Source organism: Staurois parvus, unplaced genomic scaffold, assembly GCF_062004578.1.
Source record: "Staurois parvus isolate SC_StPar_1 unplaced genomic scaffold, SC_StPar_1.0 ptg000218l, whole genome shotgun sequence".
Lineage (NCBI taxonomy): Eukaryota > Metazoa > Chordata > Amphibia > Anura > Ranidae > Staurois > Staurois parvus.
Window position 1 is genome coordinate 6,375,298 of NW_028318014.1, and position 17,360 is coordinate 6,392,657.

General features: G+C 39.0%; 1 protein-coding gene across 8 annotated transcripts in view; it reads left to right on the plus strand.

Moving 5' to 3' along the window:
* Positions 1–17,360, plus strand: part of MCTP1 (multiple C2 and transmembrane domain containing 1) — a 916,692-nt gene that overhangs the window by 592,578 nt on the left and 306,754 nt on the right. For all 8 annotated transcript variants that reach the window (XM_089679152.1, XM_089679154.1, XM_089679155.1 and 5 more), the window contains 3 exons: positions 2,302–2,404; positions 2,774–2,875; positions 3,262–3,336. In XM_089679152.1, coding sequence (XP_089535278.1) covers positions 2,302–2,404; positions 2,774–2,875; positions 3,262–3,336 — 280 coding nt within the window. The remainder of the gene's footprint in view (positions 1–2,301; positions 2,405–2,773; positions 2,876–3,261; positions 3,337–17,360) is intronic.

Consider the following 17,360-nt stretch of genomic DNA (forward strand, 5'->3'; position numbering starts at 1 on the left):
GCAGACAGCTTTCCACAGAAGATATGGAGGAACAATCTCCTCTGTGCTGAATGAACCTGGAAGCTACAATGATTTTGTCACTTCCAGTTTCAGAGCTGTTATTCCTTGGCTCTTACAGCCAGGGAAGCATATGACCAAGCATGATCTGTTCTTGGCTAGTTGCGTTGGAGGGCAGGGGAGACATCAGGGGTCTAATAGACCCCTGATGTGTCCATACAGAGCAAAGCTGTCAGAAGGGGGCCCCTTGTGATAGCAATAAAGTTTGAAAAATAAAAAAGAAAAGTGTAAAAAAATAAAAAAAAAAACAAGTAAAAAAAAATGTTGAAAAAAAATTAAAGTACATGTGAGCAGAGATCCATCATACAAATGTCAGCAGTGATTGTATCTCTGTGAACATCAGAGTAAAAGCAACAATTCTAAGGCCCTGATTCACTAATACGTCTTAACTGATGACCTGTAAAGGCTTTTAAAGTGTCACCTATGGACAATTTTAGGTACTGTAGTTTGTCACCATTTCACAGGTGTGTGCAATTTTAAATCTTGACATGTTTGGTATCTATTTATTTGATGCAACATCATCATGTATATTTGACCAAAAATTTGGTACTATATGGTGTTTGTGTGCACTAAAATTCATATAAATGTATTTGTGCTGAAAATTTGCTGTGGCTGTGCAAATATCATATGACACATAACACCATTTTTTTCTCCAGGGCCTCTCCTTTCAGAAAATATAGAATCTTTGTGGTTTCTAAGTAATCTTCTAGCAAAAAATGCTGATTTTACCATGTATGTCAAAAATTGGCCCGGCCAGCTGGTTAACCTCCCTGGCGGTATTCCTGAGTGTAGCTCGGGGTAAAGTTTCAGTACCACAAGCGGTAACCCCGAACTACACTCGGGAATACCATGCGGCGCTGCTCCACAATCACTTACCTTGTCCTGCGCTCTCGCGATGTGCCTCCTGCAGTGTCCCCAGCAATGTAACCCGGCGGATGCCGGCATCTGTCATCTGGGTTTTGTCCCCTGTGAGCAGCGGGACGTACGGGGGACGGAACGGCGGGAAATTTGAAAATGACAAAAAGTGACATTCACTAAAATTACTAAAATCACATAGTAAAACATTACTGTATCAAAGCATTTCACATACATTTTGTCCCTAGTGCTTTGTCCTGTGCCCTGCCTGTATTTTTACTGTTCTTTCTGCCTGGAAACTGAGAAACGTCCATGGCGTCCAAAAAGTGTTCCTTTAGGTCAAAAACGGTTTTAGACCAGCTAGAGAACAGCGATAGTAAATCAAAACCACTTGCAGAATTGAGTGATAATGATTCGTGGGGGAAATTCGTCATCAGACACTGAAAACAATTTTGCGATTTTGCTCATCGATGTGCAAACTTGGCGCTATATTTCAAATTTCAGTGTTTTTGGTTTGATTATATTATTGAATTAAATTTATTATTATATTATTATTTTTTATGATTATTTATTAAATTATAATTTATGATTTCGTGTTTCAAGTTTTATCCTACCCGGGATGTTTACTAGACTCTTGTTCGGACAGATTTCAGTGAGTAATTCCTAAGAATTGCAGGCCAACAATATAAAACGCCAAATTTCCATGCAAAATAATGGTACCGCTTTCAGCACCAAAAATCTGAAATAATCATACCGCCAGGGAGGTTAACAAAAGTGGAGTTTTCAGTTAAATGATCCGATCATGTTCAAGTTAAAAATCCTGATGTTTTTGGTCTTTTTTCTGCATTTATTTAAATTGAACATAATTTCACTTTATTTACTAAGCTTGGTACACTTTTGCTTTGCTAAGTAAACATTATTTTTGGTAAGTGTATCCTTGCCTTATCCTTGCCCTTCCCTTCAGAAAAAAAAAAAAAAAACCAAAACGTGTATGAAGAAAATGGGCAGACTCGATGGATGCAGTCTTTTTTTCTGTGATCACTTTACAGCATATTTTTCCCAGTCAGTTTTCAGATAGCATTGAATCCTGAGGGTCGGCAGAACCGCCCGGGGAATATGTACATTCAGAAGAAGATAAGCATTACTGCTACCATATATTACAGATTTATCTTGCAGGATACCCAGTTTTAAGAATGAACACCAGTTTGAGATTGAGGCCAATCTGCTGAGATTAAATGCTAAATTACCGCAGTTATTTTTCAATGCAAAGAATGTAATACAGTATAAATTAGGTTAGGAAATCTGCATAGTTTACTTGGTAGAGATTGGAAATTAGTTCAATATTTAATACTGCATTCTTTTTATTTCCCCTCTTCTGGCTCCGTAAAGCAATGTCAATGATATCCACTCAGTCCTTGAAGTGACAGTTTATGATGAAGACCGAGACCGGAGTGCTGACTTCCTGGGCAAAGTTGCCATACCCTTACTGTCTGTAAGTCTCATTCACCTGCCATACATCTCAATGTTCCCTCATTCCATAAGGATAAAAAAAAGTCTCTATTCAATGTCACTCAGTTCTCAACCAAGATAAGAAATATTACACAGTCAGACGAAAAAAAAAAAAGAAAGAAAAAAATAAATAAATAAAATTTAACACCCTCGGTCCACGACCATGTTGAATCCCACGGTAGTTAATTTCTCCTGACAGGCTCCGAGCTGGTAATGAACAGGTACTTGTCAGAATTGCCACAGTTGTTTTGGGCTCCCTGTCAGTTTCAGCAGCTGGGGGTCAAAGGTGATCGGGGTAGTGTATTCAGTAGAGACTGTGAGACAGACGGCTGTCATGTCTTTCTTCCCACAGATTCAAAATGGTGAACAGAAAGCCTACGTCTTGAAAAACAAGCAACTGACAGGGCCAACAAAGGGGGTCATCTATCTTGAAATAGATGTGATTTTCAATGCTGTAAGTCTTAACTTTGCCTTTTCTTAAAACTCAGCACTGCTAAAGAGCTCTGTTTCTTAAAAGCTTTTGTTACGGATCTAAAAAGTCTAGGACTGTTATCTTTCATTTTATTGAAACCATTCTGAAAGTGAAGAGACCAATACAGCCACTGCATGGCGCAGCCTCCCCACCTATTGCTATGCAGCTGCTGTTACCAGCGGTGACACGGCTCCTCTTAAGTATGCATGCCTGCTGCCCTCCCTTGGTATTATACATTTATGTCCTTTATACAATTTGCTTTTGTGAATTTTCAATCAGGGTGCATGTGCCGGTCACAGATTACAATTAAGGCAGAAAAACTGATCGTTTGTACAAGTTGTCTCTTAACTAACATATATTATGTGCAGGTAAAAGCCAGCCTGGCTACGCTCATACCAAAAGAACAGAAATACGTCGAGGAAGAAGCCAGACTTTCTAAACAGGTAACCAAGATATAAACGTTGGACATATTTCTCTTGTTCATGGTTTTATCAATAAAGTTTTATTAAATAAAAAAAAATAAAAAAATTATATAGTCGTGGATTCCTGAAGTAAATAATATTCACAAAGAATAATGATTTACTTAGCAACCAATATGGTGTCTGTATAATTTTCTAATCTGCTGTGGAAATGTGACTAATAAAATAGGACTGATTTCTATGAGCAACACACAGACTTTTATATTCCCTGCTTTTTATAAATCACCTCCGCTGTGTCATAAACTCAGTGTTTATTATACGTTTCATTTTCATGTTCATTCCAATTCCCCTTATGACATGTAAAATAACAAAAAATTTAAATCATTAAGCTAAAATTTTGTGAACTTTTTAAAGAACAGCTATAAGAATTACTTTTTGGACCTTAACATATCAATAGTATGTCAAGAGCTTACAGCAGCATTGAGTTCTATTAATAAGGTTACTTTTTCAAATGTTGCATAAAAAAAATAATAACAATAAGAATGAGATGAAGCAATTCACAAGGGAGCAAGGCTTCCCAATACCATCCTGACAATGTACCTCAATCATAACTTAAATTATGCTTGTCTCAGACTGCGTAAATAACAGAATTGTATGGAACCATCTGATGCTAGGGGGTTGGGAGGTTGTCATAAGGACAAATATCCTCCTGGGAAGACCAGGTTTACAATAACTAGGATGAGCTCACAGAGCAGAGCAAAGTGCATAGAGACAGACGCACTCAGTGATATATTTGATCTTGAACATTTGCAGTTTTGGGTGAAATATGTCATTTAGAGAGTCAAGTAGGAAAAAGGGCCTTTTTATGCTTTTTATTTAGGATAATTGAATATAGCTGGGGATATTGCAGTACATTCTACAGGATTTTTTTTAATTATATGTGGCCAACATTCATATACATTAATATGGTGTTTCATTATAATTTTATTGTAGGTGAAAATAGCAAAATGCTATCATGGCTTTTCAAAAATAAATAAATGATAAATAAATAATAAAAACATGGTTACAGAGGAAGTGGCTTTTAGCTGTATATCGCATTCCGTTTGAGCAGCCTTATTCCAGAAAGAGTTCTTATTCTTAAAGTGCACCTGTGCCCAGACTATACCGTAGACTTGAAAGAAAATATTTCATTATACTTTTTTATAGTTCTTTACCCTAAGGGACAATATACAGTACATGTAGTACTTTGTCCCATGTTGCTAAATGTTTTCTAACCCTAGTTTTGAGGTCCAACCTGTCCCCCTTTCCTCGTGCTGATGCTTTTCCGACAAGAGCTATGAAAGAGACAACTGATTTATAGCTCCAGCTTGTCTCAGCCATGAGCACTTTCCTGTGTTGGGACAAGAATCAGCCATTTCCTTCATAGCTGTTGTCTGACTGGCTATTGCAGGCGGTGGGGGACAGTTCGGACCTCATAACTATGGTTAGAAAGCACTTTGAAACATGGGACAAATAGCTATATGTACTTTTTCCTATAAAGAAAAAACATTCAAATAAAAAATATAATGATAATTCTCCTTTGAAGTATTTACATATTCTATGGAACAAGCAGTAAAAGTTCTTTCAGACGTCCCTGTTACAGGCTCCACTGTCCCACCTGTGGACTCAGAACCCACATGGTGGGTGTCTCTGGGTAGATGGGCGGCAGGCGAATGTCTGTTCTCTGATTTTATCTAGCTAGCAAGAACCTGGAAGTGACAAGGAATTTGTCACTTTTGGTTTCTGCTGTTTCTATACCCAACTACTGTGGCTGGAGAAGCTAAATGAGCATGATCTGCATTCCATTCACTTCAGTGGACTGCAGAAGAGACATCGGGAGTCATACAGATTTCTCATTAACCGCTTTACCCCCCCCCCCCCGTTCTATAGCAGTTTCATTGCTACAGGGTGGCTCGCCTGTGCAAAATCACATGTATATATATATATACACGTTATTTTGCACTTCCACCTCATCGGGCAGGGAGGAAGAACAGAGTTGTGACAAGAGGGAGTGATTGATCATGTGTCAGAGCTGGAAACATGATTCATCACTTCCTCTTGTTCCAGCGCCACCTAGTGTACGACAAGCACATAGCTAGGCACACACTTAACCCTTTGATCATCAGTGCATTTTTTTAGCAGTGATCACTCTATTAGTGTCACTGGTTCCCACAAAGTGTCAGTTAGTGTAAAAATGTCCACCGCAACATTGCACCCCCACTATAAGTTGCTGATCATCACCATTACTGGTATAAAAAAAAAAAATATTCCATTATATGTCCCATAGTTTGTAGAAGCTATAGATTTTGTGCAAACTAATTAATATGCGCTTATTAGGATTTTTTCACCACAAATATGTAGCATTTTGGCCTAAATTTATGAAGAAATTTGATACTGGATATGTTTTATACTAGAAAATAAAAAATATTTTTTCAAAATTGTCGATCTTTTTTTGTTTATAACTCAAAAAGTAAAAACCGCAGGGGTGATCAAAATACCACCAAAAGAAAGCTCTATTTGTGGGGAAAAAGGACATACATTTTATTTGGGCACAGTGTTGCATGACCATGCAATTGTCAGTTAAAGTAACCAATCACTGTATCGCTAAAAATGGCCTGGGCAGGAAGGGAGGTAAATCTTCCAGAGGGCAAGTGGTTAAAGAGAACCTGTTGCTATAAGTGTGCTATCACATAGGGGGCCTTTGCCCCCCCCCCCACCCATATGATAGCAATAAAGTTCAGTGAAGTGAAATAAAAAGTGTAAAAATTAGAAATGTTTACATTGATAGGAAAATGTTGATTGTGCTACACGTTTTACATGTCACTGTACACATTATTGTGAGAGCAATAATTATAGGGCCATTATTCACAGTTAACTATGAACTGATGACTTGTAAGAGCTTTTAAAATGTCTCCTATGGAAAAATTTTGGTACCAAAGTTTGTTGCCATGTTATTGGCATGTGCAATTTATAATGATTGACATGTTCATTATGTGTTTACTCAGCACAACCTCATCTTTTATATTGCATCTTTTATAATGGGTAATATTGCATTTCTGTGCAATACAATTAACTCTGGTGTATTTTTTTTACTGAAAATTAGCGCTTTATAAACTGTTGCACTATTATCATGTGACATAACTACCATTTTATTCTCCATTATCCCTGCTCTCAGAAAATATAGTGGGTATAGAAAAGAATCACCCTCCTTTAAAATAAACACATTTTGTTGCTTTGCAGCCTGAAATGAAGACACAGTTTTGTTTTATCCAGCTGTATTTATTCAGTGCAACTTATAACATCCAAGTGAAAGAGATAACACCAATATGTCAGAAAACAATTACAAAAAAAATCAAAAACAGAATCATTTAGTTAGAAAAAGGATCACCCCGTTTTATTGAACCACCTTTTGCTTTACTTACAGCCTTGAGTCTGTTGGGATATGTCTCTTCTAATTTTGCACATCTAGACTTTGCAATATTTGCCCACTCTTCTTTACAGAACTGCTCAAGTTCAGTTAAATTTGATGGTAACTGATTGTGGACTGCAGTCTTTACTATAGGAATGGTGTTATTTGGATGGTGCACTGTATTGGTTTTCCACATATCGACATATCGTTTAGTGTTGAGGCCAAATCATTCAATTTTAGTCCCATCTGACCATAACACATTTTTCCATGTGACCTCAGAATATTCGAGGTATGTTTTGGCAAAGCTCAGTCGTGACTGCATGTGGCCTTTCTTGAGGAGTGGCTTTTTTCTTGCAACCCTCCTATACAAGCCACATTTGTGTTGAATTTGTGATATTGTTGTCACATGCACACAATGATCACTCTTTAAAGCTGATTCACACATGTGCAGTGTGGATTGAAGCTCAGGTTTCACAGCTAATTGATACAGTAGTTGTTCACTGGTTCATGTCAGGTTTACATCAGGTTCAAGACAGGATTAGTTCAGGATCTTATCCTGTTCACACATATGCAGTTTATAAACAGTTCCCTTAGAAGTCAATAGCCTGTAATCCACACCTGAACCTGAAGACTGCTCAGAAATTGTACATGACTCTTTTTCAAACTGCACTGACTCTGCAATAAATCCGCACTGCAAGTGCACCAGACATGTCAACAGGCACCATAAGAAGCAATGTTTTTTCACATGTCATGTGGATTGGATGCGGTTCAAACCGCATGCAATCCATATATATGTGAACTGGCATTCATCATAAATTCCTGCAACTGCTTCAGAGTTGCTGTAGGCCTCTTGGTAGACTTGATTGAGTTTTTAGGAGGGTGTGATCCTTTTTCCAACTCAGTGATTCTGTTTCTGAATTTCTTTTATTTTTTTGTCAGGTGGGTTTTATATCTTTCACTTGGATGTTCTAAGTTGCAGTAAATACAGCTGGATAAAAAAAAAACTGTGTTTGTCTTCATTTAATGCTGCAAAGCAACAGATGTGATTATGGGGGTGATTCTTTTCTATACCCACTGTGTAGTATGTGTGGGTGTTTTAACTAATCTTTAGGCCTAAAATGATTTTTAACATGTGCAAAAAAAAAATAGCACTAACAGTGAAAGGGTTAATGTGTTTTTACTGTTCTTGTTCAGATTAAGCAAATACTTAAAGTGTAGCTAAACCAAACATTTAGTAAAATGAGTAGGCAACTTTATTTATTTCAGAAGAGGACATGCTGTGTTTCTTCTGCAATAATGCAAACTTACCTGCTGGCTCACAGTTTGTTTACTGAATGTACACTGAGCTGCGCATGTGCTGGAATGACTGACTCCTATGCGCATGTGTGGGATGACATCATCCCCCACCTGCCAGATGAGAAGCCAAAAATGAGGCATCCGGGAAAAGATAACATTGCTGCATTACTGGCAGATGGAGGTGAGTATATTGGGCAATCGATTTCCACTATAAGTGTACATGGCCTGGGCTCAGGTTCATTGTAATTGACTGCTATTGAGAAAAATACTGTATTCGCATATGTGAGCCTGGTTAGTGTTTTTAGTGATCGTATTCAGTAGTTTAATTCCCTGTTTGCTTTAAATGTCTTTTCCTGTATTGTCCTCTATAATAACATGTAGGCCAACTGTCCAGCAAACTGTCAGAGACCGAGATTGGGAAATACCGTAACACAGCCAACGTTGGTCACAGCAGTTTTCTTTCATTCACATGATTTAAATCTCTTAAATGAAAAGAAAATTGGTTGCATCAACTGCTTGGCCTAAAGTGCCAAATAGTAAAACCAACCCTGGGCTTAGACAGACGTTATTCCTGGATATCAGACCTTTTGTGCACAATACAAGAAAAAGAGGTGATATATTTATTGATTTCAGTAGCTTTACATTTTTTCCAATCTCATCCAATCCTACCAAGATTCCTTTATTAATACGATACATTTTACTATATAAAATGTATTCTATTTTAGATCACAGTTTAATCACTTAAGCTTCGGAAAGGTTTTACCCCCTTTATGACCAAGCTATTTGTTTTGCTATTCGACACTACGCTTCTTTAACTGGCAATTGTACGGTCTTTCAACACTGTATCCAAATTAAATTTATGTCATTTTTTCACACAAATAGAGATTTCTTTTGGTGGCAATTTTGGAAACACGGAACTCTGTATGTGATTGGACACAGCCGATCAGCTGATTTCAGCCAAAACCATTGGCTGAAATCAGTTGCCAAACTCGTGCTGTGTCAAATCACAGTGCGGGTCAGGCGGGAGCATCTGCATGTGCACCCCAAGCCTAGATGTCAGCTGCGATATATCAGTATGTCGCCTGGCCTGCCCGTGCTGCTCACCCGCGGTACGTGTACTGTGAGCAGCAAGTGGTTAAGGGATAACAAAGTCCAAAACATTTTCTATAAAATCATAAGAGGCATTATCAGGGGGGAGACTGATTGGAGACCCCTGGATTTTCCCACGGGTGTTTCCAAACAGTCAGGGCATCTGTAGAGGCAATTTACTGCTGGGACAGTGTGGCAGACACTTACCCAAACCAGACTGATGTGTGAGCTATGTGGCAGTGGGGCACTGTCTAAGGCTGACCATACACTATACAATTTTCTGTCCAATTTCTGCCCAATTTTCTTTAGATTTACCTTCAGCTATGTAGTGCAAGGGCCTGCTTAATTGGATACAATTGAAAGTGTTGAATTCTCAAGAAAATTGTATAATGTATTGCCAGTCTAATGTGTGTGTATGCTGAAACAGACTGAGAGTTTATCACACCAAATGGTGTGTCAAATCAGCCAGGAGACTGGGGACTTTGCAGTATTGTGTGGAATAGACCCTTTTGGTGTTTGCTGCTGTGTTAAGGATTAATCTTGGGTAGTACACCTAATAATGAGAATGGGCAATACATCTAACTAGGATTAGAACAAATTGTGACATGTAATAAACTATTAAAGAATATGTAAACCCAGTATTTCATATTCCTAATATGTGCCTGCTGTACCATGTACATGTAACAAATGTATCCTGTTCTCTTTTTATTGCTTCTTTTGTGTGAAATCCCTGGTGTTACTGCCAGTCCTTCTGCTTCCCTATTAAAAACTGATGGCACTAGGCATGAGAGCACAGTGTGGTCAGTTCTCTGGCTGTGCTGAGAACTCCGCCTGCTCTATTCCAATTATTAGACTTGTCCTGATACGCCCCTCCTGCACAGCCATTTACTGGGAAGATCAGTGTGCTGCTATTTCTCCTCCTCTAGCTCTCTGAGCTCCTTATGAAGCTGAGAACAGAGGGTATGTGATCACTTATAAAAAAAAAGGGGGGGGGGGAGTGTTTAGAATATATTCTTTTATATCTATACTGTACATGTTTTGCCATTTGTCATTTTTTCTATTTTAAATTAAATGGGTTGTTTTACAAGGTGAGGGATCACATATACTGCAAATCATATACAGCGATGAGTAAATTAACAAAGTACATATATTTTTGCTTTTCACTAATTTGTTTTTTTTTGGTCTTTGCTAAGAATTTGTAGATCGCTTTAACTTTTTATACTTCTGTAAATGCCCTGTAAGTTTATTTATAGGAGCACTTACATGCTTTTCACTACATCAGAGTTACACTTTTATAGGTACATTTGTGTTTTTGTCTGGCTCTAACTGTCACATTTTACTTCACATCCTCTCATGCTGCATTATTTGCACAGCATGCCATCACATCCCAAATTGCTTTCCCTGCATGTTCATCAGCATTAATAAGATTTGCAACACAGAGATATTGCTAATATATTAATTATAAATGCTTTCCTGCTTTATGACATTGAGAGCGTTATAGAAGACACTCTTCTTGTCATAACTGTTTGGAAAGCATGAAATGGTTGTGCTTTATTAGTTTTTAGAATGCAGAGTACTGTGAAGATGTATTTTAGTTATTTACCTGGAATAAGAAAGGTTATGAAATATCCTTGATGATGCAGCTCTGTACAACCTTGTATATAAATGTGTTATGGGCACTTACTTTATGTTAATGTATCCGGGAAACACAACATACAGAAACACAACGCAATAAGGACAGATTTCCAATTTTTATCCTGATTAGTAATGATTGAACCTGGAAAATGCAGGCACATTTTTGATTCACCCCAATATTTTAGAGTCATTCTGTAATCCAGGCATTCATGGTTTGTGAACTGTAAATTCTCTGCATATCTGAATGCATATATTCTTGCATGGTAAATTTCCTAACTTGTGGATTGAATTCTTCATCACTAGTCCTAATCACGTTATCATGAATCTCACCACAGTCTATCAGTCACTGTTGATGTCCAGTGCTGTGTAATGAGGGGGTCAGGCTCTCTCCTATAATAATGCAACAATCCCTATGTTTATATCACTGCTTAATCATGTCTGTCACATCTTTTGCACATACTGGGCTTGGTATGGACAGCATTTATGGACATAGATGACAAGAACAATGAACATTTAGCAAGCACCAGTACTTATTAACTGTTGATTGAATATGTCAAATGCTACAGGGTTGATTTACTAAAACTGGAGAGTGCAAAATCTGGTGCATTTCTGCATAGAAACCAATCAGCTTCCAGGCTTTTTTGTCAAAGCTTAACTGAACAAGCTGAAGTTAGAAGCTGATTGGATACCATGCACAGCTGCATCAGATTTTGCAATCTCCAGTTTTAGTAAATCTACCCCTATGGATCTGAAGAGGGACAACAAATTTACAAGTCTGCTCATATCCAACTCATGTACCTTATTCCATAGTACAGCAACTTGTAAGCCAGCTGCCATACATGCTCCTCCTCATAATCACCTACTGAAGCTGCTGGCTAGAGCCACATTGGTGGTCTTGCCAGGGGCCATGTCATTATTCTCTCAAACTTTGTCAATTAAACTAATTTTATTGAATATTGTAAGAAGTATGGTTTAGTTGCTAGGCATCAACCGCTACTGATATTTTAGTTTAAATAGATGCTTTGCAAGTTACCTTTATGCAAATAATATAGTACAACTGTTACTTCTTTCTAGCCAATACGGTGTCAGCTTCAATTTTAAAGGATAATGGATTTTTCCATGAATGAGAAAGGTGTTCTTTAACTGACTTTCAATTACAGCAGGGCCAAAGATAAAATGATATACTAGGGTTACAGTGTGGTTGACTATTACCTGGGCACTGTAGACCAGCTTTGTAAAAAAAGCAAATAAACAGTCAGAAAAGTCTACAACGTAGAAAAGTATTGGAGGGATCCCATTATTCATACACAATAAAGAGAACCACCTGATGGACTCGGAGATTTCAAATGATAGTTAAACACCACTTGCAAGGCATAACCCTGCTATGCACATTTTAACCAGCTCTTGTGGTTTTGAGTTTCTTCTACTTTCTGGGCGATCACTGCAATGGGTGGCCTCAATAGTGAACATTTTTGACCACAGGAGCTAGTCAAAATTTTCATACCAGAATATTATAGAAAACCTCTGTAGGGCAGCTACACTGTCATAAAGCACTGGAGGTGGCTGCTATAAAAGACCACTGGCACTTTTCTGAGTTTAGCTTTACTTTAGGTTGAATACATGTGAGTTAGGGATCTTCGACCTTGAGGGTAGGGACTGATGGGAAAGTACAATATATTTAAAGCACTGCATAAATTGTTGGCACTATATAAATACCTCAATTAAATAAAGTTAGCCCTCAGAATGCCACCATTGCATATGAATCACAGTTACATTTTAAAGTGGCACCATTGTCAAAGTTGTGGGAACTTATGTGATCTTATAGCATGTGGTTGCTTCTTGCAAGCATATCCTTAGTGAAAATTTTGTTTTTTTTTCCATTTGTTCAGGGCATTCCAGTTCACTAAAAGCAGCTAGAGTATAAGATATATGAATTTTCATTCTGATGCTTTGCACAATGCTAGTTATAATGGTACCAGCAAAAATCAAGGATTGCCATGTAGCAATACATGATGATAATGACCCTTGTAGACAGACATCAAGAGTTCTTAAATTGAGACAAGATATGCTGAGTGACAGGAAAAATGACATGAGCACACAATTCTCTCTGCCTCCAGTAGAGAACATGTGGCCTGTACATGGTATTTACAGACTTGCGAAGGTTTTCTGTGAACCCCTATCACAGGAAAAGAGACAGAGTTTGTGATCATCAGCTTTTAAAGATGACACAGTATTAGTAGTATTAGGTCAGCTTAAGTGCAGGTAAATTAATCAACTTTTGTTAAACAACTGTCTAAATGGGTGAATTTATTATATTGATGTGTAACTGTGCCTGTTAATGGTCCTTAACTGTGTCAGCGTAGCATAGTGTCTTGGGCTGCAGGCATACGGATATCTATAGTGATCTGTGTAAGTGATGAGATAAGCACTGTCTTTGCTGTTGCCTAAGGCAATGGACTGACCAGGCAATGCCCCTGTCCATTATGTAAAACAAGTATGCAGTGTATATTTATTTCAGCGAATGCTGCTCTACTTGCCAAAATGCTGACATGGCTGTGATGCTTTTCAAATGAGTTGTAACAATATGCATATACAATAAGATTTCATTTTATGCATATGTATTTCCATAATGTGTACATGTATGATATTTTCTAAACTTATTTTTGCAAAGTTGCAAAATAAATAAATCTAGCAAAGATTAATGTAGATTTTTAATCAAAATACAAGATGTGCTTAAAGCAGAGTTCCAGCCGTTTTTGTGTTTATTAAAAGTCGGCAGCTACAAAAACTGTAGCTGCTGACTTTTAACAAACACACACTTACCTGTCCCAGGGTCCAGCGATGTACTCACTCGCACTATCCCTTCTCTCCTCCATGGTGCCTGCATCTCAACTGTGGGCAGCAGGCTGTGACAGCTTGAAGCTTCACAGCCTGGTGCCCATTGCGCATGTGCGAGTCGCACTGCATCTTCTGATTGGTCTGACAGTCTTCTGGGACCTGTGAAAGTTCCCAGGAGACTGCGGGAGGAAGGAGGGGCCGAACTTCCGGCTCACTTCACCACAGCAAAGGGAGCCGGAAGTGGGAACGGATACCTGTCAAAAAGAGGTATCCGCTCTCCCTTCCCCACCAAAAGGTGCCAAATATGGCAGTGGAGGGGGTGAGGAGGCAAAAAAGCGGAGCTTCCACTTTTGAGTGGAACTCCACTTTAACTTTTTTGACCCCCTCCCCGACCATTTATCATCAAATCACCAAAAGCAAAATATTACCTGTAAAAAACAAAACATTGGGAAAAAAGGCAAAACATTTATTTGCCTTACAACCTGTCTTCTACCTGCGGTGCCTGGGTGAATGTACATTCTCAAACCTTCTGTTGAGATTCTGGGAAAGCTGAGGATCTCAAATCTTATGATGCTCCTGAATAACTGCATAGAAAGTCTTCAAGGCCTTTACATATTTTACTCCATGCTGACACAGGTGTGTATATCGCTTTTAGCCATCTTACATAATACATACTTGCTTATGTGTCAGTCAACTTTCCATGTCAATGTATTTATCTTGGCCTAGCTAATTCCTGGAGAGGAGTGTCCAGAAGGTGACGAGGGAGGTGATAAATAGTCTGAAGTAATATAGAGATTGTACATTCGCCATCAGGGAGGGGTACAAAACCTATGGGGCTGCTGCCCCCCTGAGGCAGTCTGTGGCCTGTGTAGCTGTTCTTTGAGGCTCAGCTGTGGCAGAGCTGAGGACCTGAAGTGACCTTTCTGAGGAGTTGGCTGTGGGACTTCACCGTAAGGGCTTTCTTCTAGAGAAAGGTTGTCTCCCTCACTGGACCATGCTCGGAGGAAGTTGGAAGATGTGCAGCTGTCCTTTTGAGCAATGACCCTAAATTGTGATCTACGAGTGACTGTGTGCTTTACGGATGTATGCGCCAGAGGTAGCTGTGGACTGAGACAGCTCTCATAGGGTCTCAGAATACCCTGTCCACAGCAGAATTCTGAAGTGGGAGCCTGATGTAGCACCCCCCTACATAGGCTATAAAGGTAAATCTAGTATAGGGTTTCTGTGTAGCCACAAGAGCCGGAATTGTTTAGTTTAGCTTAGTTTAGACTGCTCAAGACTCCACAGACTGGTAGTTTGATTACCTCCTCCCAGAGGAGAGGGTCTTTTCCCTTCTGTAGGAATGGATCTGTGAGCTCCAGGGGCTGCTTGCCCTGGGGCATTTCTGGGCTGGATGCTGGATCTTTCCTTTGGGTCTGTGTATGCTTTGGGTCCCTGTGAGTAAAGTTCTCTCTTTTGTGCTGAAGTTTTCATGGTCTCCTGCTGTCAAAGTAGACTACCTCAGTCTTCTAAGATGTGTTCTACATTTATGGTGCATGGCACGCAGCTATGCCCGTATAGACTGTCCTACTTGATTAATATAACTTTGGTGATTCCTTGTGCTACTGTCAAGATAAAGAGTCCTCCATTGGCAATCTGTTCTGTTTTGGAGTATCCTGCTTCACTCCCAGACCCCCACTCCCCTCCTAAGTTTTACCAGCAATATATTTACAAAAAAAGGCACCCCTAGACTGTTTACTGAGCCGGAATGGATGGATGACAGCTGTGTGCCTGGCTGCCCTGCCCTGATTGGATGAAGGACCTAAGTATCTCATGTCCTAAACCCTCTCCTGTTTAAAGTCCTGCAAGCAATATTTAAAAAAAAAAGAGCTGTAAGCCATAATAATCACATTTATGACAAATCACGGCTTGAACTATCTTGCTTTGCATGTAATGAGTCTACCTCATATATTAGTTTCACCTTTTAAGTTGCATTACTGAAACAAATGAACTTTTGCACAATATTCAAATTTTTCGAGTTTCACCTGTAGTAATCACAGAGGACAAAGTGGCATTTTTACATCTGGAGGAAAAGAGATTTCATCTCCAAATACGGAAAGGTTTCTTCACAGTAAGACCTGTGAAAATGTTGAATAGACTCCCTCAAGAGTTGGTTCTGGCAAGCTTAATGGATTGCTTTAACCACATGCCACCCAGCCACTGTATAAATACGGCGGCAGGGAGGCATGGCTGGGCAAAAGCACGTTTTAAAATGTGTGTTTTGAAAACAGGTAGGGGGCACGCGCGAGGCGCACCGCCGCCCTACCTGTCACTCCGATCACAGCCGTGGATGTCAGTCGCCGGTTCACAGCCGGTCGTTACCGGCTATGTCCCGGCGATCGGCGGCAATCGCTGACAGAGAACACAGCTGCAGTAGCTGTGCTTTATGTCAGTTCCCTGACAGCTCCAGGACACGCTGATCGTGACAGAAGAGTTTCTCTCTCCCGATCAGCGGTGTTCCCTGCAGTACACACCCCCGCCCCCTAGTAAAACACTCCCCTCACACAGTTAACCCTTTCCCTGAATAATAAACTTAACCCCTTCCTCCCCAGTGCCATTAGTACAGTGTCAGTGTTTTTTTTTTTTTGCACTGATCACTGTATTTGTGTCACTGTGTCACTGGGGATGTCAGTGACTCCAAGTCAGTACCCCCCAATGTCAGAATGTCCGCCGCACTCCTGCCATAAGTCACTGATCGCCGCCATAAGTCACTGATTGCCGCCATAAGTCGCTGATTGCCGCCATTATTAGTATAAAAAAAAAACTAAAAATCACAGTATCTTTCCCGCCATTTGTAAACACTATAACTTTCACGTAAACCAATTAATTTACACGTATTGGGTTTTTTTTTCTAGCAAAGACATGTCGCAGAATGCATTTTGGCAGAAATGTATGACTAAATTAGATTTTTACATTTTTTTTTACTGGACATATTTTATAGCAAAAAGTCCAAAATATTGTTTTTTTTTCCTCAAAATTGTCTGCTTTTTTTTTAATAGCGCAAAAAATAAAAACCGCACAGGCGATCAAATACCACCGAAAGAAAGCTCAATTTGTGGGGAAAAAAAAGGATGTAAATTTAATTTATGTACCATATTGCATGACCACGCAATTGTCCGTTAAACTAGCGCAGCGCTGTATAGCAAAAAAATGGCATAAATTGCAGTATCTATACCATAGTTTGTAGACGCTATAACTTTCACACAAAGCAATCAATATACACTTATTTGGATTTTTTTTACTAAAAACATGTAGCAGAATACATTTTGGCCTAAATTTATAACCAATTTTGAGTTTATTATATATTTTTTATAGCTGAAAGTAAAAAATATAGTTTTTCTTCAAAATTTTTGGCCTTTTTTTGTTTATAACGTGAAAAATAAAAAGCGCACAGGTGATCAAATACCACCGAAAGAAAGCTCTATTTGTGTGAAAAAAAGGACGTAAATTTCGTTTGGGTGCAGCATTGCATAACCGCGCAATTATCAGTTGAATTAGTGCAGCGCCGAGTAGCAAAAAAAGGCCTGGTCATTAAGGGGGGGTAAATCTTCTGGAGGTCAAGTGGTTAAAAAGGCCTGGATCCTTTCCTAGATACACATAATATAATTGGATACTAACATTTATAGGTAAAGTTGATCCAGGGAATATCCAATTGCCTTTTGGGGGATCAGGAAGGAATTTTTCCCCCTGCAAGAGCAAATTT